At 35.1% G+C, this 27625-nt stretch overlaps 1 protein-coding gene across 1 annotated transcript in view; it reads right to left on the bottom strand.

The window, feature by feature from the left end:
* Positions 1–20580: 20580 nt before the first annotated feature.
* The window catches only part of LOC115875000 (nose resistant to fluoxetine protein 6-like), a 98767-nt gene continuing 91722 nt past the window's right edge, over positions 20581–27625 (bottom strand). Inside the window, exons 15-16 of the mRNA XM_030890311.1 lie at positions 20803–20895; positions 20581–20748 (exon numbers count right to left, since the gene is read on the bottom strand). Coding sequence (XP_030746171.1) covers positions 20581–20748; positions 20803–20895 — 261 coding nt within the window. The remainder of the gene's footprint in view (positions 20749–20802; positions 20896–27625) is intronic.

Here is a 27625-nt window from a genome sequence, read left to right as displayed (position 1 = left end):
CGAAAAACTTCAAGAGGTAAAAATTAAAGAGAATGAAAAACTTCATCAGAATCAATAAAGACTAGTTTATTATCCTAACGCAGTGACGTACAAAAATTTTTTGAAAATCGAGCAATTTTTAAAAGGAATCACCGAAATGCAAATTACTATTTTTCTAAGCTTATTAACAAATAACATGGATATTTAGCATCAATTCAACTGAAATACAGTCCTTGTGACATTTTCAAGAAATATTTATTGGTGGTTTAATATTTAATTAATAATAATATTTCAAAATTAACAAAAATTGTCAAAGCTATCCTTTACTAAATACATGTGTGCTAATAATGTGCGAAAGCAGCCTCCACCTTGTTCCGGTCGGGGCTATTTGCACTTAAACCAAGGTCTTTTTGTTACCATTTTGTAAACAACTTGTTTTTAAAAATACAGTGACAGTTTGAAAAATTAGGCTACAGGTTGGAAGAAAAAAATAAAATGTAATAAACGAATGTCTTTTTGACATAAATATCATCTACTATCTTAATTTAAGATCTTAACACTTTTTCATTATGATAAATACATTCATACCCCTACAAATCGAATAACAATAATTCAAATTATGACCATTTTAATAAAAATGTGTTACCAACTGGTAACCTAACTTTTCAAACTGTCATCTCTAGAAAAAAATGAACTTTACAATTTTATTCGATTTGTTCTTCATCGATCGATATTTGTTTGTTCTCGCAAGAAATACCATTATAGTTACCACACAAGCACGAACATGGCATATTGGATTTTAAACATGTACCATTGCGATTAAAAAAAATAGTACAACAAAATATGATTTAATCTGCTGGTCTATATTCTTATGTCAGTGTCACGTAATTTTTAAAAAATGCCTTTAACTTCAGAGCAAAAATCGTTTATGTTTACGCGATTAAGGGATGGGGTTCCCATAAGGGACATTGCAGATGCATTAGGAATAAACAAAAATTCAATATAATTCAAATATCATTATAGACCAGGAGTTCCATCTGGGATTACTAATTCTTGTACTATTTTTTTTATCGAAATGGTACATAGTTTATTACATCCAGATTTGCAATTACAGTAAATCATTTTCAATACAAATTCTGGTGCCACTGCGTTTGAGATTGTTGTTGGAACTAAGTACTTTTTTACTAAACTACTACTTTTTTTATTTGAACTTGCTGTAGGTTGGACTAATAGTAATAATAATTAACAAGTAATAATAATATTTAATAATAAATTAGGTGAAATATATAATTTATTAGTTTTATTTTAATTTTATTTTTTATTTATTTATTTATTAACCCTTAATCACCTAGCGTTACAAATAAGTAACGCAAAATTGGCAAAATCTATTTTAATGATTGAAGTGAAGTTTTGTGATAACCTCATGGATAGCGTCAGCTATGCTCTTTAAACAGTTTAGAAAAACGTTTTTCATCAACAGTTGACGATATGAGAGTATTTTGTTCGTTTGAGAGGTCAATTTGTTGCCTGGTGTTTTAAAAAATTGTGAAAAATGAATCCCACTTTCGAGTAAGTATTACTGTATTTATATTTTCTTACAAATAGTGGCTGAAAATCATAAATAATATAATTAGATAGTTGAATTTTTGATACAACCTGTAAGTTTTACAAATGCTTTGATTATTTTTTTTTATTCGATGATGAATATGTGGCAACGTGGCAACGATACAATTATAACTTATTAAAAATTACGCTTTCGTATTTACTGAATTTTCCATGTACAAATACACCTACTATAGCTAAAAGAAGCAAAGTGAATAGTGTTAACCTATAGTAAAAGTGGTAAGCACAAAAAAATCTCGATTTTATTTATAATATTAAGATAAGAAAGTAAAAAGTAAATTGCAATAATCTTAACCTTGAACAAATAAAAGGCATTTAGTAAACAATTTATAACAAGTCCATCTTCAACGTTGCCACGTTGTGTGTAAAATTAAAATCAACCAGGAAATTTAGAGTTGTATAATTTTATTTTTGAATTTTTTTTGAATAAAACCAAAAGATGGTGGAAACGCGTAATACTAACAAAGACGAAGGCAGACATAAATCTGCAAAAAATTTGATTGAAACTACTGAATTGGAAGAAATTATAACTCGAATTGTAAGTGTTAAAACCAAACAATTGTTGGACGAAATATTATCTCTTAAACAAACAATTGATCATCTGCGAGATACAAATATTGAATTGATTAGAATGTTTACGAAGAAACCAGGTTTACTTGAGAAGTCTGATGAATCTTCAAATGTATGTTCAGTTACACAAATGGATGTTACAAATAGTCTGAATACGTCTAATATATCAGAGAACATGGAAAAAACTATAATAGAGGTGCCACTGCATCTTGCAAACATTTCCAACGTGAAACAGAAACAACGCAGACATGTTACAAAAACACACTCAACAAATATTAAAGCAGTGAAAAGCAAGGAGAAAGTTATTCAGGGGTCCTCTGAAGAAGAACAAATGGAATTAGAGCAGCTACTAAGAAGATATGGATCTATGTCGGTAAATTAAATCCCACAATAACTGAAGACCTCAGAAAGTACTTACAGAGAAAAATTCAACATAGAAACTTTACCATCGACCAACTTAGAGCAGACAACTCTAGTTCTTCTTTTAGAGTGGCGGTGGATATAGATCTCCAGGACACGGTGTATTCGAGTGACTTTTGGCCTAAAGGAGTTATTATAAAAAGATTCATATTTTTTCGTCAAAGAAACAACTTTACTACCAACCAATCCAAATTCTCGCAACAGTAGAGAAGACCAACTACCTAAACTTTGTGAATTGAAAATTTTCTGCGTGAATATATGTTCAGTGAAGAATAAAATTGAGGAACTTGAACACGTACTAGAGAACAAATATGAAATTTGTGTGTATTGTCGAGCACTTTTTAAATCACGAAGAAGCTAAATTATACTGTCTTCAAAACTATTATATAGCATCATGTTATTCAAGAATACAAAATAAACATGTTGGTGCAATGATATTGTGTAAAAGTAAACTTTTAAGTAAGACTGTAAAAAATATTGATACACTCTCTAACGAAATGAACTGTGAAGTAGCAGCCGTAGAATTAGACTTCTTAAATTGTATAATAGTAACTATTTATAGACCTCCAAGCGGTGATTTGTATATCTTCTTGGATATTATTGAACAAATATTGATTGTAACTTTGAATCTTAACAGATATGTAATTATCAATGGCGATTTTAATTTTAATTTTATAAATCCTTACTATAGATGTAAATTGTTTCTAGATAAAATTGCTTGGACAATATTTTTGTCAATTTTAGAAACGACCTATCCTTCAAAACAAGTGTATATGACCCTTTACTATCGGATCACTGTGCTACTGTCATAAATGTTAATTTTGTTTTAGAGGAAATGCAAAACCAAAGACATAAATTTCATAGGCCATTATCACTTGAAGGTCAAAATCGGTTTTTTCACCTGTTGGATGGTGAAGACTGGAGTTGCTTGGAAAACTCGGAGAGCGTGGAGTGGCAGTTCGGTGTATTTTATTCTAAACTCGTTGACTATCTGAATATATCATTCCCTTTAGTCAAAAAGACGGCAAATCAACGTGGTAGAATTTCTTGGTATAATGATGAGCTGAAACGTATGCGTGACCATTTAAAATTTCTAACAGAATTAAAAAACAATTATAATTTCCCGGAAATCAATACTGAATTAAGGTCTTTTAGGAAAAAATATAAAGCAAAAATTACTTTTTGCAAAAAACAAGCAAACTCGAAATATATTAAAGACGCTGACAATATGGTTAAGGCTACATGGGATATAATAAATTCATACAGAGGTCCTATAAAATATACTGTGAGTACGAATGTTAGCGCAAATGATTTTATAACGATTTTTTTGTGAATATAACCGAAAATATTGTAAAGTCTCTGAGCGTAGAAAATCGCACAGCGCTTGATTATATAACAAAATTTTCTAATAAACCTTTAAATCTAAATTTTTCCTTTAGAGGTAACTTTCATTATAGAAACTCTCGAAACGCCGTAAATTCGTTAAAAATAAGCATAGTAAAGATATTTATAACATGACCATTCCACTGGTTAAAAAAGTAATAAATTTATTAATATATCCTCTAACTAAATTATTCAATAGATGTATAAGAGACGGTAAGTATCCCAGTTGTTTAAAAATTTCCAAAAATCAAACCACAGTATTTAAAAAAGGTGATCCTGAAAGTGTGAATAATTGTAGACCTATAGCTTTAATACCCACACTTTCAAAAAATTTTTGAATGTTTATTGAAACACCAGTTAACACATTACTTTGAATCTAATAACTTGTTCATAGAGAATCAGTTTGGGTTTCGTAAAGGAAAATCTACAACAATGGCTTGCATTCGTTTGATGGAAGATATAATTGAGGGTTTTGAGAGCGGTAACTATGTTGGTTCGGTGAACAAAATTTTTGAATGTTTATTGAAACACCAGTTAACACATTACTTTGAATCTAATAACTTGTTCATAGAGAATCAGTTTGGGTTTCGTAAAGGAAAATCTACGACAATGGCTTGCATTCGTTTGATGGAAGATATAATTGAGGGTTTTGAGAGTGGTAACTATGTTGGTTCGGTCTTCTGTGACCTTACCAAGGCCTTTGATTGTGTTGATTATACTTTTACAGAAAATTTCATATTGTGGAGTAAATAATTTGAGTTCGAAATTATTGGCTGATTATCTTGTAAACCAATCTCAACAAACATTAGCCAACGGTACGCTCTCTGATGTGAGTGTTGTAAAATATGGGGTACCGCAAGGTTCAGTATTAGGACCCTTATTGTTTTTAATTTACATTAATGATTTACCCGTGGCTACACTTCAGAATAATGATTTTGTTTGCCGATGACACTACTATCTTATGTGCTCGGAAATTCCCTGAAGAAATTCAAACTGATTTTGAATCGAATTTGCTAAATGTTGGTGACTGGTTTCAGGCAAACCGATTATGCCTGAATGACACTAAAACAGAAAGAGTTATTTTTTCTCTTAAAATAAAATATAAGATAGATTTCTGCAGTGTCCGATTTCTGGGAATAAAATTTGACACAAAACTGAGTTTTGAATGTCACGTAGACTATATGGCAGGGAAGGTTTGTATGAGCATGTATGCATTTCGGCGATTGGCTAAGTGTGTGGAGAGTGATGTGTTAGTAGCTGCCTATCATGCTCTCATTCACTCGGTGCTTACTTATGGAATACTTGTTTGGGGTCACTCAGCTCATGCTGACAGACTGTTTCGACTGCAAAGAAAAGCATTGAGAATTTTGTCAAATTTAAGTTATCAAGCAGATACAAAAAAACGCCTACAAAAGACTGGGAATACTGACACTTCCATGTTGCTATATCCTCCAGTGTCTTTTATTTGTGAAGGATAACCTAGAACTATATACTACTCATGATGAACAACACAATTATGCAACCAGAAACAGAATGAATATAAAGCCTGTTCATTTGCGCCTCGGAAGATCTTGGAACTCCAGCCTTCATTATGCTCCTGCATGCTTTAATAAATTATCTCAAAATGTCAGAAATTTACCAAGCCATCAATTTAAAACGACAATTAAAAGCTACCATCTTGATATGGCTTATTTTAGTGTTACCGATTTTTTAGAAAGCAGTGAAGGGTTATAGCGTGGTTATAGGTTAAAACATTTACATTGTGTATGTATTGTTTTTTGTGTACTTTAAATTACTGTTAGATAATTATTGTGCTTATTTTATGGTTTTGCATTTTACAAGATATGACTTTGTGTAAGGATACTTGTATCTATTAACATGCAATAAATGATTTGATTTGATTTGATTTGAATAACTGCAGTGTTACATATATGTAACGCTAGGATAATATAGGAGCATGATTGTTATGAAATGTCGTGGGTATATTTTTACTCTGTTTCGCCTGCTTATTATGATTTTAGCCATTATAAGATATTATTATTATTACATAAATTTTATTTGTGCTACTAGAATAATTTTTTCCAGGCGAGGATTTTCTCTGCAAGAAGCCCTTGAAATGGCGTATGCCGATGATGACTTAGATATATCTGCAATTTACACAGAGCCCCCCGATGTCAGTGTCTTGACAAAAGAGGATTCTGGAGACGAGGAGGACATCGGTGATCTGAATAGACTTACGGGACGACAGCTTCGTACTCCGGTAGAAATTTTGCTGCGAAACAAAAAAAAATGTTTTTGGAAAATGTAACAGCTCAATGGGTGGTACTGACTTGATGGAACAAAACGTTGCCAGGCATCGAATTTCCATTCGTTCAAAAAGTGGTGGTGGTGCTTATACACCTGGATGATAGATCTGGATGATGATGATTCTATCTTTACAATAGAGAATGGTACAATAAGAAAAGGTAATTCTGTTTCGCAACTTGATTTTCGTAGAGAAAGTCTAATTACTTACCTCTCGAAATATGGAACACCAACTAGGGGTGCAGGCAGACCCTCATCATCTCTATCAAGCAGTTCTGGAAGTAGGGTGAGCAGTGATATACCGGTGTGATGGTTTCAATCACATGATGACATACATCCCAAATAAAGGTGTTGTGCAAATGAGAAATACGATTCTAGCTTCAGAACAATGTGTGTCAGATGTGATGTTGGACTTTGCATAGATTGTAACATTAACTTTCATAAAAAAATAGGCCTTAAGTCTAAATTCAGAATTTTGAAAAAGAATTAGCATGTTTTAGTTTTTCATTTTTTTGCTCCCGTGTTATCCTAGCGTTACATAGGTATATGTAACACCATGTATTATCAAAATTAAACTTTTTGTTTGAAAAAAATTAGTTGTTTTATTCTTAGAGGATGAATTTTAAGTATTTTACCGAAAAAAACAACAATTTTGACTAAAAAATCGAAATTCAGGATATTAAGGGTTAATTGTCATTAATAAAATTTCGTTTATCTCATCAAGGAGGCCGAATTCGACAAGAAATCAAGGGATAACTTTTAACTGGTATTAAACGGCCTATACAATTTTGATTTTCAAAAGGGAAAAGTCAGTGGTGCACATATTTTTTTCTGAAAAATATTCCAGTGATAAACTATATGCACGTCCCTGAAGAATTTATAGACACTTTTTTAGTATTAAAATATGTAGCACTTATAGTAGCTTTTACCCTTAAAATTTGATTAGAATCACTAAAAATGGAAATATTGTACCTGGAAGAAAATTATAATAAATCCAGAGATTATTTGTTATTGTTAATATGAAAAATAAATCTAATTTTTACATGAGGAATCTCCCCATGAGAGATAGCACATGTTTTTTCAACCACCCTGTATATTTTTTAGAGTTCAGCTTTAGCTGATGCCATATATAACAGCGAGTGGTACGAGTTTAACAACGAAACCAAACAATTAGTCCACATATTAATACTGCAAGCCCAACGCCCGCTAACAATAGATATTGGTTTGTTTGGACCCATGACTAACGCTACTGTAATTATGGTAAGATTATTGTTTCTTTACAGCATGCCAATTATAGAATGATATGCACAGCGCACATGCAATCTAGCGTCGATTGATCGAAAAAACGGCGTCAGCGATGGCTATGAAATGAAGATTGCTGTCATTTTATAATTATTAGAATGTCATCGGTCGTCAATATTTTTTTCGATCATAGTCCATTATCTCATTTGTTTCGAGGTTAAAAAAATGGTAAATATAAGAGTTATAGGGAAGGTAAAGACACATATTTTAAAATTATTGTAGAATATACAGGATACTTCAAAAAATATGGCGGATATAACATAATCTTTTTTTAAGTGCAACAATATATTTTTGTACCTGAAACTCACATTTTCTCAATATTTATAAGCAAATTCTAATCAATGATTCTAACAAATATTTTTTATCAAACATTCATGAAATGAAATTACCTATATAAATGAAAATGTGATACATTTTCAAAACTTGGCGATAAAAAAATTGGGTTTTAACTTTTTTATAACATTTGGTCTCCTAGTGGTGTTTACAAAAAATATAAAGCTTTTTAATTTAGTAGATTTTCTTATAATGGCGAAATTTTTTTCAAGATATATTTTGATTAGTTTATTTTTCTAATATTCTGATTTTGAATGTGAATACATTTTTGTAGCAAATGATTTCGCAAAAGAATCAGTGTCATATAGTTATCAGTCAGGGGTGGATGGGCCATAAGGGAAAACGGGAAAATTCCCGGTGGGCCGGTGGAAAGATGGGCCAGTGGGCCGGTCCCGATCAGAGCTCAAAAAAAATTGGTTTAGCAAAAATTAATTAACCATTTAATTAAAATAAATCTTCTAACTAAAGTGACGTAAGATCCTTAGTGACTCCATAACTAACTAATCAATTTGCATCAGTATAATCGTCAGTTGCTTTTAAACATAAACACCAATTTGTAAAATAACTATTGTAAAATGTCTTTCTCTGGGATACTTATAATTTTAATAATCATCTGTTGTTTGTTCGGTTTGAAAATTTTTATTATACAAAGTGAGTCTATAAGTGCAAATATTTTCAGGGCTGGTATATCTCAATAAAATAAACATAATATAGGTATATTCTCTTTATCGAATTTCAAATAAGTCCAATCGAGTTATTAAAGTTTGGAAATTAAAAAAAATAGATTTATTTTAAAAAAAAATTGAGCTACCTCAATTTTTCGGTATTTGCATATCTTTTAGTGTCGTAATATCAGAGATTAAGATAATATAACTATATATAAGATAAGATATATAAGATAACTATACCGTGGGAAAATTTGCGATGAACAAGAAGTTCTAAAAAGTTTTCTAAAATATACAGGAAAATTTAAAAGAGTGCTCGATTTTTAACATTTTTTTTGCAAAAAAATACTTATAGGCGTGTTCCTGGGGTCGAAATATACCATCCCTGAGAATATTATGTGTAGGTATAGTTTTACCCACTATTCTTTTATTAATAACTAATAAATATGACTAACTGGCAGCAAAAAAAAGGATGAATAGCATTAGGTAAATTTAAATAGTCTCGATCTAAATGTATACTAAGAATACGATAGCGCAGATTGACAACTGGGGGCCTCGGTGCAATATTTTTCGAGCTCCCCTTTGTAAAAAGGTAGACGAATTTGACGCGAACTCTGCGGTTGACAGAGAAAAGGCTTGAATTGGGGACGGACTAAAAGCCAAGTCTAAATTGTTGTTTAAAATGTTGCTAAAACGAATTTGCTAAAAGTTACTGAGACAGCAGAATTTAAATAAGGTTTAAACTAGATTAGATAATAAAATATTAATACGTCTCGAAAATCCAAATAGTCTTATTAGAGACTGTAACATAGCATTACATCAGAACACATTTATATCCACTGCCTAAGTAATGCTTAGGTTTTTTTCGTGTGAGTCATGGCATTATCATACAAGACGCCAAATGTAGAAAAGTATAGAGGAAAACTTTCGTGATAAGAACTATATAATAACCTAAAAAATGCTGCAGTTTTAATGGCGACCGCGGTTCATTCAGTTAAAAACACGTGTACACGAGGCTGCTGCTGTAGCAGAAAAGAGAGAATTTCTTTCTACAATGTGTAAGAAAGTATATACCCGAAAAGCTATAAGTAATGTATTTCACAGAGGATTGGATCAGCTGAACTGTATGAATCAGGAAGTCTTAAAGTTTCTCAAAATCGTAGCCTATTTAAGATCAAATAAATAATCATAATAAGATCAGATAAAAAAATAATTACCGTTATCGATAATGGAAATAAAGCAGTAGAACCCTGTAAAACTGAACCATTTTGTAGTAAAAATTCAGATGTCCGACCCAATATTAGTCTTTACGAAAATTTTGATCAAAACAATTTTATTTTTTTTTCAAACCGGAGGCAAAAGAGCTTTTTCGCACGAGCGAAAAACACCCTTACTTATATATTAATAAATAAAATATGTTTCTTCGTTATAGTCGGTTGCCTGTTTTTCCCGGGCCGGTTTCCACTTCCCCATCCACTCCTGTTATCAGTTATCATATATTTTTAAAAAACTGTTTGTTTAATATTATTAAACTACTTAAATAAAATGATTATATACTTATCAAATCTTATTTTTATTTAGATAATGAAAGCAACGTATTCGTACATTACCATTATAAAAGGTTAGATGAATTGGTTACACACAGAAAATTTTAAAAGCAATCTTAACATAGATATGGTATTAACATAGATAGATGGCTTGTATCAGCATTTGAAATCACCGTTCTTAAAAGAAAACCGTTATTGTTAAATAAAATATATAGTTTATTATTAAAATTAGTTGTTTTATTTATAAAATTATAAGTGTGTCCAAGATGGGGGCAGATAAACTACGATAATAAAGCATAACGTCCAACTTCGATAAGTAGCAGAAATTTAAAAATGTGATTTTGCTGTGGATGACACATTCTGCAGAGTATAAATTTTAGGAATAAAATAAAACAGATTGCAGAAAATATTTGGGACGTGAATATTGAAAAAAAATGCTGCAAAGAAGGTTTAAGTAAGGAAAGCTGGGGTTGATCTAGTTTCTTGTATTTTCTATTTCGTCAATGTAAAGCGAACAATAAGATGTAGGTAAATAAAAATTTTAGAAAATTTTAGATCGACGCTAATGTAAAATATAAGACATAAGAAAATGTTGTGCATTATCATCATCATCGTTTAGCTTAATCCGTCCACTGCTGAACAAAATCGTCCGTTAACTCTAGCCATTTCTTTCTATTTTGTGCCATTTGAATCCAATTTCCAGCCACTCTGTTAATATCATCTGTTCATCGACTAGGAGGTCGTCCTTTGCTTCTATAGGCCTCGTGTCTTGGTCTCTATTCCACAAGTCTCTTTATCCACCGTCCATCTGTTATCCTAGCCACATGTCCTGCCCAATTTAAGATGTAAGACAGATATCACCGAATCTCTTACTCCTGTTCAATTTCGTATGGTATAATTGGGTATTTAATCTCTAAGTGTATTCAAGAGCTTGTCCGTTTTGGAATAGAATGGATATAGAAAAAAGCTTGAATAGAATGGATATAGAAAAATGGCGCAACTACTATGCAGAATTACTGACAGAAAACCGACCAGAATTCCAAGCAGTAGAAGATGAGAACAACCTTGCAGGCACTTTAATGATAAGCGAAAGAGAAGTACATCAAAGTCTCAAAAGAATGAAAAATGGACGGTCACCAGGTCCTGGTAATATTGTAGCCGAATTGTTAAAGTGTGGAACCCAAAGACTGCGCTGGCGTCTGGCAGAGCTATTTAACCAGTGCTGCCTGCAAAGTAAACTACCCCGAGAATGGCGAGTGGCTCACATAGTGTCCATCTTTAAAAAGGGAAATCGTAACGACCCCACTTGTAATAGAGGCCTAAGCATTAACAGTTCGGTCAGCAGACTTTTTTTGGAAAGGTGCTACAGGGTAGGCTCAGGGACAGTATTGGTGACAAAATCTCGGAAGACCAAAGCGGATTCACACCGGGGAAATCTTGCACAGATAACCTTTTTGTCCTGCAGCAGGTGATGGAAAAAAAGATAGCAGTAGATCAAGAAGTCCATCTAGCATTTATTGATTTGGAGAAAGCGTACGACTCTATTCCCCGCAGTAAGATATGGGAAGTATTGAATATCTTAGAAGTAGATAGACCTTTGCTTAAGATAATAAAAGAGCTATATAAAGAAAATGAATCGTACGTTAAGATAGGACACAGGCTATCTAATCCAATTAGCACCACAAAAAGGTTGCGACAAGGATGCAGCTTATCTCCTCTGATCTTCAACGCTTACGTCGAAGTAGCCCTTAGGGAATGGAAGACGAAATGTCAAGGTAAGGGAATACCCATTGGGGATAACAGACTATTTACCCTGAGCTTTGCAGACGATCAGGTCGTGATTGCGCAGGACTCATACGATCTAGAGTTCATGACTAAGAGGCTTTATCAAGAATACAACAAATGGGGACTTCAGGTTAGTCTAAAGAAGACCGAATACTTAGCTGTCAATTCCAACGCTTGTTTTGAAGTCTTCATTAATGATAACGTCCAGATTCAACAAGTAGACAAATTTAAATACCTGGGTGCTACTATCAACAACGAGGGTTTGGGCAAAGAAGAAATACAAACCCGAATTCAGAAGAAGCAAACAAGTTATTGGATGTCTTAACAGCCTCTGGTGGGACCGAAACTTATCTGCAACAACTAAAAAGAGACTTGGAAGAACATTGGTGGAGTCAGTTCTTTGCTATGGTTCAGAGCTGTGGACTCTGAGTGCAGACGCGAAGCGCAAAATCCAAGTTGTTGAAATGGACTACCTTAGAAGAAGTGCAGGTATATCTAGGATGGAAAAAAAGACAAACATCGAGGTCAGGCGTATCATGAATGCATCGGAGGAGACAGTACGGGATCGAATCGAAAAATCCAGCTTAAAATGGTTTTGGACATGTTCTGCGTATGCCGGAGAACAGGTGGCCAAAAAAGAGTTTTTCAATGGGCTCCCCCAGGGCAGAAGAAAGAGGAGGTAGACCTAGAAAATCCTGGAACGGAACGGTTACGGAAGCAATGGAAGCTCGTAACCTAGAAGCTGATGACGCTCTAAATCGAGATGTGTGGCGTAGGGTAACGGGAAGGCAGCAATAGGCTGTAGTTGGAAATGAGTATTAAATACTTAAAAAAAATCCCGTTATATATATATATATATATATATATATATATATATATATATATATATATATATATATATATATTTTTTTTTTTTTTTTTCTCACACTGTTAGTTGTAGTTCTAGTCCATGTCCGGGCTGTAACCAGCCAAGGGCACGACGAATATTGTCAATAAGGTGAGACAATTCTTCGAATAATTCCGACGGTACCAAGCACAACTGCTTTTTGCATCCACATTATGGTGTTGTTCGGGAGGTTTAGTTCTTTGATATGTTGGTTTGTCATTTTGTGCACAAGTCCATTGGCACTTATTATTAACGGTACTATAATCACCTTCCGCAGTTCCCAGATTGCTTTTATTTCCTGAGAAAGTGCAGCGTACTTGTTTATCTTATCTGCATAGGCTTTAGCCACGTTATAATCCTGCGGTACTGAGAAGTCGATTATGATGGCGGTTTTTTCAGGTTTATTCCATATTACCATATCGGGTTTATTATGTTCTACTCCTATATCTGTTTCTACTGTAAAGTCCCAGTATATCTTGGTGGTGTTATTCTCTAATACAGCTTTTGGAACGTACATGTGGTGGGGGGTAAATGTGTCAAGGAGGCCCTTATTCAGGCATACCAACTGGTGCACTACTTTTCCCATGTTATTATGTCTTTCTAGGTATCTGGTCCCGGCTATTTTACTGCATCCAGAAGACAAGTGCTGTACAGACTCCTCACTAATATTACACAAACGACATTTTGTGTTTTCAACTTGTTGTTTTAATATATACCGTGCATATGTTCGGGTTTTTACTACTTGGTCTTGAATGGATAGTATTGCGCCTTCGGTTCCTGGGAAGAGGTATCCAGCTGTTAGGTAGGTATTTGAGGCCTTGAAATCCACATCTTCTTGGTGTAAGGAGGCGTAAAATCTGCCATGCAGTTCTTTACTCTGCCAGCGCTGTTTCATCTGTCCAGCAAGATTTACAGCTTCCGGTTCTTGGTCGCTAGCCAGGTTGAGTGATGTATAGTTTTTATCTAAGACTCGTATGCTTTTATACACAGGTGCATTGTTGGTGAGTAAATATTTTCGTAATTTCTGTCTTTCTTCCTGGCTAGCAGACTCTAAACTGATTAGTCCTCGACCCCCTTCATCCCTAGGTAAGTACAACCTTTCTATGGCCGAGTTTGGGTGTAGTATGCCATGCTTTGTAAGTAGAGATCTAATTTTCCGGTCCAGTCTTTCTAGATCCGTTTTTGACCACGTGAGTATGCCGGCGGTATATGTTAGCACCGGTACTGCCCAGATGTTGTATGCAGTAAACTTATTTTTGGCATCGAGTTGTGTTTTTAATATTTTATTTGTTCTTCGTACCAATTCCTTTTCGGCCTGCTCTTTATTGTCTTTCTGTTTCAGCTCGTAGGTTTGTTGTATGCCTAAATATTTGTATGAAGTCTCCGCTCCCAAATTTCGAATTTCGCTTCCGTCCGCTAGCGTGATGTCTGCGCTTTCAGTTAGCTTTCCCCTCTTTATATGGATAGTCGCACATTTATCGAGCCCAAACCTCATACAAATACCCTGGCTGAAACTTCTGACCAGCTCAAGCTGTCCCTCAAGCTGCTCTCGACTTTTTGCATACAACTTGAGGTCATCCATGTAAAATAGATGTGTAAGCTTCGTTCGGTCGTCAATCTTGTATCCGTATGCGCTTCGGTTTAGCATGTTACTCAACGGGTTCATAGCGAGACAAAACCACAAGGGACTCAAGCTGTCTCCCTGGAATATTCCTCTCTGGATGGGGATTTCTCTGGTCTTGTAAGAGTTGGTATTTCCTCTAACTAATAGTGTGGTGCGCCATGAACCCATTAGGTGCCGGAGTAGGTCGATGGTTTGCTCATTAATTTTATAGATTTTCAAAATCTCCATCAGCCAGGAATGAGGAACCGAGTCAAATGCCTTCTGGTAATCAATCCAGGCAACAGAGAGGTTTCTTTGACGTTTTCTTGCCTGCATGGTGGCAATGTTGTCTATAATCAGCAGTTCCTTACACCCTCTTCCTTTATGCTTGCAACCATTTTGCTCCCAGGACATAATATTATTTTGTTTTAGATGACAATTGAGTTTATGGCATAAAATAGATGTTAAAATTTTATATGCAGATGGAAGGCATGTTATCGGCCTATAGTTATTTGGCTTGGCTAAATCACCTTTCTTAGGCAACATATGTGTTTCCCCCTGCGTGAAGTATATGGGTATGCTGTTTGGGTCTCTCATAGCATTTTGAATAAGGCGTGCGAGTGGTTCGTGTGAATTTGATAACGCCTTCCACCAGTAATTGTGGATCCCGTCCATTCCCGGCGCTGTCCAGTTTTTCATCCGTTTTACTGTGGCTTGCACGTCGTCTTTCGATACTGTGATGTTGGGCATCTCCGTGTATTTTTCCGAATTCTCCTTTTCGATGTTAATCCACTGTGCTTTCCGATCGTGTTGGATGTTTTCAGCCCAAATTTCTGACCAGAATTCTGTCATCTCAGTCTCTTTTGGGAGTTCATGTTGTTCATCAGTGATTTCGGCCTCAAGATTTCGGAAGAACAGTCTTTGATTATTGTTGAAGAGTGTGTTTTGTTTACATCTTAGTGTTCTTTTATGGTATCTTTTCAGTCTTTTTCCAAGAGCAGCTATTTTTTGTTTTAGAGTCTCCGCTCTTTGTATCAATGTTTGCTCCAGTAAAAGGGTCCCTGGTTTCACCTTAAGTTTACGCGCGCACGTTTTAATTTTCTTAACAAGTTTTCGGCTAGGTTGTTGGGTACTGAGATAACTATGAATTATTCCTATTTCCTTTCGGTAGTTCGATATTTTTGTTTCCAACCGTTTTTTCCATGGGGGGCTCTGGGGTTCTCCTCCAGGCGAATTATATTTATCCTGCTTCAGAATTTTACAGGTTAGTGTAGCTGCGCAGTAAACTTTATGACAGAGATTCTCAAGGCTGTCCGCTTCATTAAAATATTTTTCTAGAGCAGTATTAATTGAGGTGATGGTGGTTTTACATTCAGCATTCATTTTGAGTCTTGGTATTTTTGGCCTTGTACCCAATAGCTACCCCCGCATATATATATATATATATATATATATATATATATATATATATATATATATATATATATATCTCTAAGTTAACTTCTAACATGGACCTTTCCGTTTTCCGTTGCATGACCTGTATTCTCTGTATGTTCTTTTTGGTCAAAGTAAGTGTTTCAGCCCCATACGTGAGGACAAGACACACTGGTTAAAGACCTTTCTTTTTAAACATATTGGAAGATCAGAAGAAGAAGAGAGAAAATACTAAATCATATACATACATACATACTGCCATTATTCAGGCAAAGCGTTTTCTTCCATGAGCTTTTCTGTGACTGAAAAGCCCGATACGTGATGTTAACTGCCTACCGCACTCCGGACATTCAAAAATCTCATTGCTTTGTTGCCTCTTTACTTTTTGGTTGTCGCTGTTAACTGAGTTTACAATTCTTCTCCATTGAGTTCTATTATGAGCTGTTTCTTCCCACTCATTCTGCATATTAATATCCTTTAAGTTTTAGTGGAAAATGTTTCTTCTTGTACCTTTTGAGTTGTCCACCCGGCCTCCTCTTACCGTCTATAAGCTCACCGTAAATCAGAAATTTTATGCGGTTTTCTTGCATTCTGAATATGTGACCAGTCCATCTTAAGCGGGATTTTGTAACCATGACTTCAATACTCTCGCAGTTAGCTTTTTCAAGGACCGATACGTTTGAGACATGATGGTACCATCGGATTATTAAGAGTTGTCTAAGGTGTCTCTGTTGCAACTTGCTTAATGCGTTCATGTGTCGGCGTTACGGCACCCAGGTTTCGCTCCCATATAACATGGTAGGGAATGGAGAAATTCTACAAAAGAAATATTTTTTTCTGTTTTTCGAAACATTTAACACCAAAATGCATCTCTGCTCACAGAGTCGAAGTCTTTTGTTAGGTCGATAAATTGCAACATAAAGTTTAGACTACTGTTCTTTTACTTTTTCCTGTAGTTGGCGGTTGGAAAATATCGTATCGATGGTGCCGCGGTTGGTGCGAAAACCCGTTTGCGATTCTGGAAGGATTTTTTCTATATGTGGGTGCAGGCGGTTTGACATAATTTTTGTAAGAATTTTTCCCCCGGTAGCCAATAGTGAAATTCCCCGGTAATTTTCGCAGTCGATGCACTTCCTTTATTCTTAAATATATTCACTCTATTCGCGTTGCGAAAGTCCCGAGGTACCTCTCCGCTTTCCCATATAACATTGAAGAGAGCCTTAAGATAACCAATAAGTTCGTTACTTGCACACTTATAGATTTCTGCCGGAATCGCGTCACAGCCAGCTGATTTTTTGTTTTTATGTTTTATGGAGACCTTTATTTTCTGCTCTGTTATTGGGATGTCTAATACATCGAGGCTGTTATACTGAGGTATTGTGTTTAGTGCTTCCATATTGGGGTTGTTTTCTTTGTCAAGGATATGGCTGTAATGCTTTTTCCAGCGGTTTCTGATTTGTTCTTCCTCTTTTAGAAGTTCGCCATTTTGTGCCACGATTGTATGCATACCGCTCCTATGCATTTCAAGCTTCTTTCTAAGTTATTTTTAAATTAAGTGCACAATTACATACATAAAATGCCTAAACTACCTAAAATAATACTAGTTGAAACAATATTTCTATCAATATATTAATATATTTCAAATATAGCAGGTAAGTATATCAATTTAATTATTACATTTATTTGTTACAACCATGGTTCAAAATCTTCTCGTATAAAAGCTGGACTTCAAATTTAAGTTTGTAGTCTATACCTATATTCACAGTTCCAAAGACTTTCATTAAATCATGCTTATTTGCTAAAACTAAGTACAACAAAACTGGTATAGGTATAGGCAAAGTTTACTTATGGTATAGGTATCCCATTCTCATCAGTAAACAAAGTGTTTCCTATTGCTTCGACTAAATTAAGTAGTAAAATGCTAAAGGTTATTTCAACTTTATTTCTTCCTACCTATTAACTTACTTCTGTTGGCGTACTGTGAGCTAAAAGGTAACAATATAATAATATAATCGAATATCAATATATTACCTGGTATTACATTACAGTGAAGGTATATAAGTTTAACTATAGATAATAAAGGTAATTCTACTATAATTAATAATATTTTATTTTACGGCTTGCCTGCCAAAGTTGGTCGTCCATTTTGGCGCCGGCGCCGAACCGACTAGCTGCGTAAAAAGCCGAAACAGAGAAATGTTGGCCCCCTTTTTAAATTTCCCGCCAATTGGCGCTCAAATGGCGGTAATTGCGGTACTTTCAGAGATATAGAGATAGGAGAATGAGCTTGAAGGTGCGCAGAAATGAAGATCCCCATGGCCGCCATGTTCATGCTTAGGTCTATAAGGGGAATTCAAAAAGTCATGATCATACTAGAGTGGTTTATGATATATTAAATTAAGATCAATTATTATATTATTAGCTGTAATACAGTTGCGGTATTATATCTATAAAAAAAATAAATAAGTATTTTAGTATTCTTCTATCATAGGAATCTATAAATAGTTTGTTTTAGTCATTATTTTCGTTTATTAAAAATAATTTTGGATGTTTTTAAAAGATTCTTACTTCAAATAAATATGGGAAACTAAAGAAAAATAGACAGAACTGCAATCTCTAACATTATGAGAATTTTTCAAATTTATTGTGTTACAAATTTGTTGAGTATATTTTTCAGAGAATAAAACAAAAACTGAATATCATAAACATTTATTTTCTAAACAAAATTTTACATAATATATGTTAATATATTACCAGATCACCACACATAATTATTGCATAGTTATTGCAAAATATTCATATATACAAATAATATCTGAATTAATCTTGAAACATATTTATGTAGTATCCTTCTACTACGTGATTAAGTATATCATTGTAATGACTATATAATAAGAATTTGAAATAATCAAAATATATACTTGAAAAATACGAAAAATACATTTAATTTTTCAATGTATTTAATTTTTATAAATAATATTAGGTTATACAAATAAGTATAAAACATAATTATAACTTACAAGTGAAAACTAATTTTTGTATGAAGCCCAGTATTCTTCCTGTTATTCTTGCACTCTTCTCTCTTTTACAATACAAGACATGATTAAAAGTCTATATAATAAAAATAATATACTAAACAAAGAACTATCACTAAATAAAACACTAATTGGCTATACCAGCTAAAACACTAACAAAAATTATCTTTTACACAAAAAAAAACACTAGAAACAGTTCAGAATAGTAGAAAAACTGTTTATCACGATCATCATTTTCAATTTTCAGCTTATTCAACCATTTCCAATTATGATGTAGCCTTCCTCACATATTTAGATCTATTGTCCATCCTTCTTGCCAGGTGTCCTGTGTCTCTATTCTTTTAGGGTCCGTTCTATTGAGTCTTGTTCGATGTCCAGTTTCCTTATGATGTCCGTTTTTAAATTTCCAGGTTTTGCATGCATAGGTCATCACTGGTAGTACACATTGGTTGAATGTTTTGTTTTTTAGATAAAGTGGAATTCTAGATTTCAATATGATTGAGTTTTTTCCATAAGTACTCCATGCCAACTTAATTCTTCTGTTGATTTCTGATAATAGAGATCCCGAGCTGTGTCCCAAATACATGTATTCTTCTACGATTTCCAGTGCTGTGTTATTTATTAGAATGGCTTTTCTGTCCACTCGTTCATTGTACAGTACTTTTTGCTAAGTGCATTTTGTAGCTTGTAGTTCCTCAGGGCTTTTAGCAATTAGGACTGTGTCATTAGCAAATCTTAGATAGTTGAGATATTCTCCATCTATTTTTAATCCTTTGTTGGTCCAGTCCAGTTGACGGAAGATTTCTTCTAGTGTTGCTGTAAACAGCTTTGGGGATATCGTGGTTCCTGGTCGTACTCGTACTCCGTTACCACTTTACCAGTTGGGAACTCTGGGGTTGTTTCTCAAAGTCTATAAAGGCTATGGCTAGTGGAAGTTCGTATTCTTCTCTTCGGCTGATAGTTTCTTGTGTATGTATGTGATCAATCGTGCTGAAGAAAAGCTGTTTATATCAGTCCGTAAGTTAAAAAAAAACGAAAAATTACATTAACCTCAATAGGACGAAATGTCAGAACGGTCTGCTGTTATTACTTTTTTATTTTCCCCTGTAAGCCTAAACACTAACATGGCGCCCATGTAGGCATAATAAGATTTTTGGATGCGCACTCGTCGAAGCTCATTCTCCTATGTCTATATCTCTGGGTACATTATATATCTAGGGACTTTAGACATATTTGTTTTATATCAGTGTCCAATCTATCTCTAGTACATGACATTAGTCTATGGATTACAGAGAGCGCAACCACAGAAGCAGCGAAACGATACTAGTATTTCCAACCAGATCAAACTATACAAAGTAGTTCAAACTACCAGGGTTGGATCAGCAATGACAAATGCTTGCAATCATTTACAAAATGGATCATATATAAAAAAACATGTAACGAATTAAAAACATTACAAAAGTACAAAACATTTTATTGCAATCAATTATATCATACACATATTAATATTTCTTATATATTCCCCAATTACATTTATAAAGTAAAAATGCTGTCTACATTTTGTAGTTTTTAACATACTTGAACTTATTACCTTATTCATGACTATTAAAACATATCTTTTATGTACGTTCGACACACAAACATAAAAAGAATGTAGTAAATCTTGATGTACTAAAAAGGATTAGTAAATAATTAATTTGAAAGGTACTATTTAAGAATTTACCGGTAAAGTTGCCTCACGGTTTAATACAGCATTTATACTGAAGTAAGTCCGTATGGGTTTATAGGTTTCTGTTAGAATCATGAGGTAAGTTTTAAGATTTTCGTTGCTCCAAGCGTACCAAGACATATCGAGCAGCGTATTGTGTATTTCTTCATACTGAAAATAAAACTCTAGAGAACATGCATATTCTTCTGAATTCTAGAGATTTACCTGATCTTCCATTATCTGACCACCATTGTAGAGAAATATTACAATTGGTATGATATTCCCAATTAGTAATATTGCCAATAGAAGTCCTTGGACCTGAAAATACGTAATTTTAGATGAATTGCATTATTTGCATTCTAAATACACATTCTCGTAAATAATAGGGAAAGATCTACCACGCCACGCATAGCTCTTATATTACTAATGAAGCCTTTCTAGGCTTATATAATAATCAATGCATTACTCGCGATTCAATTTTTTTACAAAAAACGGTAATCGATAAGTATATCAATCAGTAGTTCAAATATTTATTTTTTTTCTCTATGGGTATCTCGGAAACTACTGAAGATAGAGAGTCGGTTAAATGGGGAGAGAATTGCAGGTTTGCGGGATCATAACAATGCGCCTTTCAGATTTTTGAAATAGTTCATGGCTTACTAGATATTTCGAAAAAAAAAATTTTGGCTATTTTAAAAATTGTTCCTAATTTTATTATAATCTATTTTAGACAAAAAGTTTTCAGATAAAAGTTGTAGATTATCACATCCGTAATGAGTTTGTGTTCTCAATTTTTTTCTAAAGCCTGTCATTTTTGACATATGACACAAACATATGTTTTTTTTTAATGGAAACCATAGTTGGCCATGGCCTCATAAAAAGCGCCATTTTTTAAGCTTTTGAGCGATATAAGCTATAATATGCCAATTTTTATCTTTCTTGGTTAATTTCACTTAGTTTGCCATGGAAACAAGTGCAATCGTCGTTGCTGTCACAAATGTGAAACGGTCACATCCAAACTTTGTAAATTAAAATAAACAAAAATTGTAAATATAATTTTTTCAAATGAAGAAAAGCGTACAAGATTATTGGTTTAACTTTTCTTGTCCATGCAGTTTCGAGGATACGTTGACAGGTGGACGTCACTTACGTTCTTTTTAGAGAACGGTTTTCAAGACATGTTAGAAAAGTTAAATTTAGATACTCGCGCATTAATAGAGTCGTTCCATTATGACTTTCATTATGACACCCCCCCCCCTTCCCCACAATGATAGAAATGTTATAAATTATTTATATCATAATTATTTAGACTCAGGGATAGAAAGAGGTGGACCAATTGCATGGGCCTCCTCGATCACCTGACCTATCCATTTTAGATTTTTTTATACGGTATGATTACCAAGGTTTACAAAAGAACTTGTACTATGAATTAAGAGACGCACTTGAAGAGGCGGTACAGGAGAAGTTTAATTAAGTCGACCGGTCTTTCTGTGGTAATAGCGAGAAATTCAGTTTTAATAAGATGCATTTATGTACTCAAAACAATGGCAGATTTTTTGAAATTTTTCTAAAATAACTGAAAGTGTATATAGTGATACTATTTTTTTAAGTTTTTATTTGTGTAATGTAAATTGTAAAGAGCCGTTTAATAATATATTTTGTCTTTTTATAAGTAATAAATCATAACAAAATAAGAACACCATGCCAACTAAGAGAAATTAGTCAAGAAAGATAAGAATTGGCTATAACTCAGTAACTTTTGAAAATAATTTTTTGTAATTTTTGTTTATTTTAATTTACAAAATTTGGATGTGACAGTTTCACATTTCTGAGAGTAACGACGATTAAACTTGTTTCCATGGCTCACTAAGTGAAATTAGTCAAGAAAGATAAGAATTGGCTATAACTCGGTAATTTTGTGAAAAAAGCATATTATAGCTTATATCGCTGAAAAGCTTAAAAAATGGCGCTTTTTATGAAGCCATGGCTAACTATGGTTTCCATTTAAAAAAAACATATGTTTGTGTCATATGTCAAAAATGACAGGCTTTAGAAAAAATCGGAGAACACAAACTCATTAGGGATGTGATTATCTACAACTTTTATCTGAAAAGTTTTTATCTAAAATAGATTATAATAAAATTAGGAACAATTTTTAAAATAGCCAAAATTTGTTTTTTTCGAAATATCTAGTAAGCCATGAACTATTTCAAAAATCTGAAAGACGCATATTTATGACCCCACAAAACTGCAATTCTTTCCCCATTTAACCGCCTCTCTATCTTCAGTAGTTTCCGAGATATCCATAGAGAACATCGTAGGAAACTCACCCGGTATAAAAATATATATCCATAAAAGTAAAAAAATATGTGTGCACTATGTGCGCATATTTGAAGTGAAACTTCTTGTTACTGCCGTCTGTCCGTCTGAGGACTCCATTCGGGTACCTCTACCCACGTGCCGAGTTTGGTTCCAATCGACCCATAATTTAGAAAAATGTGATGATTTCGTCCATTTAGAGATATCGCATCGGTTCAAAACGTCGAGGGCGTCATCCTGTAGCCCGTCCCTAATTATGCCAAAATCGATCCACATTTTTCTTGAATATCCAATCCTTAATCCCACCCTGATGAAGATGTAAACAAAACGTCGTATCCAACTTTGCAAGGTGGAACCGTATGCACTCTCGCTCACATAAGCTACCCACCAAATTTGGTCGTAATCGGACGACATCAACTTTTGACGTTTCTTACGTTAAAACTAACGCTGTACTTAAACTGCCGTTAAACGATAGCTTACTAAAATGCCGTTAATAGGTATGACGTCGTTGATGTGACGCACTTGACGGCTTTATGAAATATAGGAATTTTATAAGGACTAACCAACGCTATCCACCCCACCAAATAACCAACTTAACCAACGCAACTAACCTCGACTCTGATAAAAAAAATATAAAAAACATATATAAATTAGTAAAAACCAACCAATCCCACCAAATAACCAACTAACCAATGAATTAACACCCTCCAAGTAACTACTCTAACCAACCCGCCAAATAACTAAACCAATCCTACCAAAAAGAGTGAAACCAATGCAATAAGATCACGCTATAAGCCAAAAAAATATATAAAAAAGTCTTGGTCGGCGTGAGATTTGAATTACGGACCATTCGCTCACGAAGCGATAGCCTCGCCCACGGAGACACAGATGCTCTTGCAAAATGCTTATAGCCGGGCATTACTTTCCGCCGACATGAACGACGTCACAATGTCTATTAACGGCATTTTAGTAGGCTACCGTTTAACGGCTGTTTAAGTACATCGTAAAACTAACTCGCACATTGAAACGTGTCGTACACGGTCAAGTTGGCTTTTGTCCAATCTACCGACATACCAAATTTCATTTAATTCAGACTATTTTTTGATTTGATTCATTGATGATACATGAAACGTCGTCAAAATAGACTCATCGAGCCCCATCTACATTCTGAGTTTTAGCTCCATAGCTCACGCTGAGTTACGACGCTCCAAAGCTCCATCTCAACTTCCTCATTACTTTTTATTAACGTAACTCATCACTTTTTTTCTCACTAGCCCGTGTGTCAAGGCCTTGTTGCTTGTTATGCCACGGCCTTGAATTTTACTCTCATTGCGCGTAAAGAAGTTTCACTTCAAATATAGTTTTAATATATTAGTAATAAGTTTTTTAAGAAAGCTGACTCTTCAATATATCTTTTGCTATGCTCTCCGGAACAGCGTGCGGGCCGTCTGGCTGCCGATAGACATTGGGTTCTATCGAACGAAGCGATAATCCGAGTTTTAAATACTTTACTATAGTAAAGTATTAAATAATTCTGACGATTAAAAAAAATTACTATCAGAATATAAACAAAAAAAAATTAAAAAAGTTTACTCCGAGCCGGTTTCGAACTCGGACTTCTCGCTTCGTAGGCGGAATATTTTCACACCGTACTTACTTAGTAATTACTGCTGTTACTCGCTGACGAGTATTTGACACGCATCAGAAGATGGTTACGCAAGGCGTTTCCTGTCATGAGCTTTTCTGTGATTGAAAAGCCCGATACGTGATGTTATCTCTCTTCCGCATTCCGGACATTCAAAAATCTCATTACTTTGTTGCCTCTTTACTTTTTGGTTGCCGTTATTAACAGAATTTACAATTCTCCTCCATTGGGTTCTATTGTGCGCTGCTTCCTCCCACTTATGCTACATACTTATCCCCTTTAAGTTTTCATGAAAAACATCCTTGTATCTTTTGAATTGTGTCCACCCGGTTTCCTCTTACCCTCTACAAGTTCACCGTAAAGAAGAGATTTCGGTAGGCGGTTTTCTTGCATCCTGCATACGTGGCCAGCCCATCTTAAGCGATATTTAGTAATCATGACTTCAGCGCTTTCGCAGCTTGTTTTTTCAAGGGCTGATACGTTTGGTGTTACCATTGGATTCTTAACAGTTGTCTAAAGTGTCTCTGTTGCAACTTGTTTAATGCGCTCGTGTGCCAGCGGTAGGGCACCCAGGTTTCGCTTCCATATAACATGGTGGGGATTATTACTGCTCGATACACCGCAAGTTTCGTTTTTGTGCTCAAGTCATGATTGTAGAAAACCCTGTCTTTTAATTTCCAGAATGCTATTGAGGCGCTGCCGATTCTTTGCTGAATTCCAGAGTCGATATTTGCCTTTTCCGAAATCAAACTGCCGAGGTAACTAAATTCAGATACATATTCCAATAGTTCTTCTCCGATTTTTATAGCGCTGTTATGATTTTCCGGGGGAGTGCACATGATTTTAATTTTATCGATGTTCATTTTAAGGCCCAAAGTCTCGTATGCCCAGGTATATGAGTTCAGCATTTCCTGTAATTGCTGTAACGTATTTGCAACTAGAGCGCAGTCATCAGCGTATTGGAGATTTGAGTTCTGTGATGAATTTTATACGTATTTTTACCCTGGGTCTTCTTATGTTGAACAGACCGCCATCATACCTGTATCTAACACCCATTTCTCTTTCCTGCAGTTTGCTGTCCACTATGGGGTCCAAGGGGTATTGAAGCGATACATATAGCCTAGCTTACCCAAAAGTCAACCTCACCTTCACGTGGTGCACCCTGTTTAAACAAACGAGGCTCTGACGACCGAGTATAGGCGGTATATCATTATACAACCCTCAGACCCACCACCTTTCTGGGGAAGTGGAGTAGCAAACTACTCCTAGCCGGCCGATAACGTAGCACTAGGGAACTATCGTCGCAGTCCTCACTGTGCCATAGCCATCCCGTGCTACAGTTGCAGCCAAACTGTGCGGCAGCGTAACCGTCACAGTTTAACCTTTTTACGCAGCTTACACTCATCAAAGATGGAACATTCGAGTAGGACAAAATCATCGTCCGGAGGTAAAATAACCCCTCGATCGGATCTCCAGGAGGGGGTGCCTACTCGAGCGTATCATCGGAGAACTAAACATCGTCAATGTTTCAGGTTTGCGGCGTGGAACGTCCGCACTCTACTGGACAAGACAAACTCCAATCGACCAGAGAGAAGAACAGCACTGGTCTCACAGGAACTCCACCGACTAAATATAGATGTTGCCCTTCTTAGCGAAACCCGCTTTGTGGATGAAGGTAGTCTCACTGAGGGGCATTACACCTTCTTTTGGAAGGGTCACTCGGCAACACACAGGAGAATTCATGGCGTAGGCATTGCAATTAAAAACGAAATCGCTACCAAATTAACAGAGGTACCTATTGGTGTCTCCGAACGTCTTATGACCCTAAGGTACCCCATATCAGACAAAACTTACGTCAACATCATAAGTGCCTACGCTCCTACCCTAGACGCTAAAATTCAGGATAAGGATAAATTTTACCAAGCTCTGCAAAATATACTCCAACAAATTCCAAAGCACGAACGAATCATTTTGCTAGGTGACTTTAATGCCCGTGTCGGCAAACAACAGGAAATATGCCTGACGTATTGGGAAAACATGGAATGGGAAGTGTAAATAGCAATGGTGAACGCTTATTAACAACATGCACAGAGTATAATCTTTGCATCACCAATACGTGGTTCATGCTGAAGGACAAATTTAAAGGCACCTGGAAACATCCGAGATCAGGCCATTGGCACCAATTGGACCACGTAATCGTTCGAAGGACGCACCTAAAAGATGTCAGTCTCACAAAAGCCAGAGTAGATGCCGAATGCGACACTGGCCACCGACTTTTAATCTCAAAAATGAAAATCCACTTAAAACCCAAACATCCACACTGTAAAAAGCAAACCTACATGACCAGATTGAACGTACGGGGTCTAGAGAACAACGATACCGCCGACGCCCTCCGGGAAGCCATCAAAGAATCACTTCCACCGATAACTTCAATCTCAATCGTGGATGCTGAACATGGCTGGACACAACTAAGAGATGCGATTCACAAAACCAGCGAAACAGTACTGGGAAAATCCAACAAAAAGAAACAACCAGACTGGTTTAACGAAAATCAACCGCATATACAGGCTTTGTTGGAACAAAAGCATAGAGCACATCAAGCCGTCACTGCAAATCCACACAATCCAAGACTGGCAGACAACTTTAAGGCAGCCAACAACACGCTCCGAAGAAATCTGCGCCAACTAAAGGATAACTGGTGGTCGCAAAAGCTAGTCAGATTCAGGAGTATGCCACGCATCACGACTATCGTAAATTCTTCGAGGCTGTAAGAGAAGTATACACTCCAACTAAGACTGCAAGATGCCCAATCATGGCACAAAATGGCGAACTTCCAAAAGAGGAAGAGCAAATCAGAAACCGCTGGAAAGAGCATTACAGTCATGTTCTTAACCAAGAAAACAACCCCAATATGGCAGCACTCAACATAATACCTCAGTATAACAGCCTCGATGTATTAGACATTCCAATAACAGGAAATAAAGGACTCCATAAAACAGCTTAAAACTAATAAATCAGCTGGTTGTGACGCGATTCCGGCGGAAATCTATAAGTGTGCAAGTAAAGCACTTATTGGTCATCTTA

The sequence above is a fragment of the Sitophilus oryzae genome, unplaced genomic scaffold (assembly GCF_002938485.1).
Source record: "Sitophilus oryzae breed Bouriz unplaced genomic scaffold, Soryzae_2.0 scaffold_1312_pilon_pilon, whole genome shotgun sequence".
Classification (NCBI taxonomy): Eukaryota; Metazoa; Arthropoda; class Insecta; order Coleoptera; family Curculionidae; genus Sitophilus; species Sitophilus oryzae.
The sequence above is the reverse complement of the archived record's forward strand: the minus strand, read 5'-3'. Positions and strand labels throughout refer to the sequence as shown.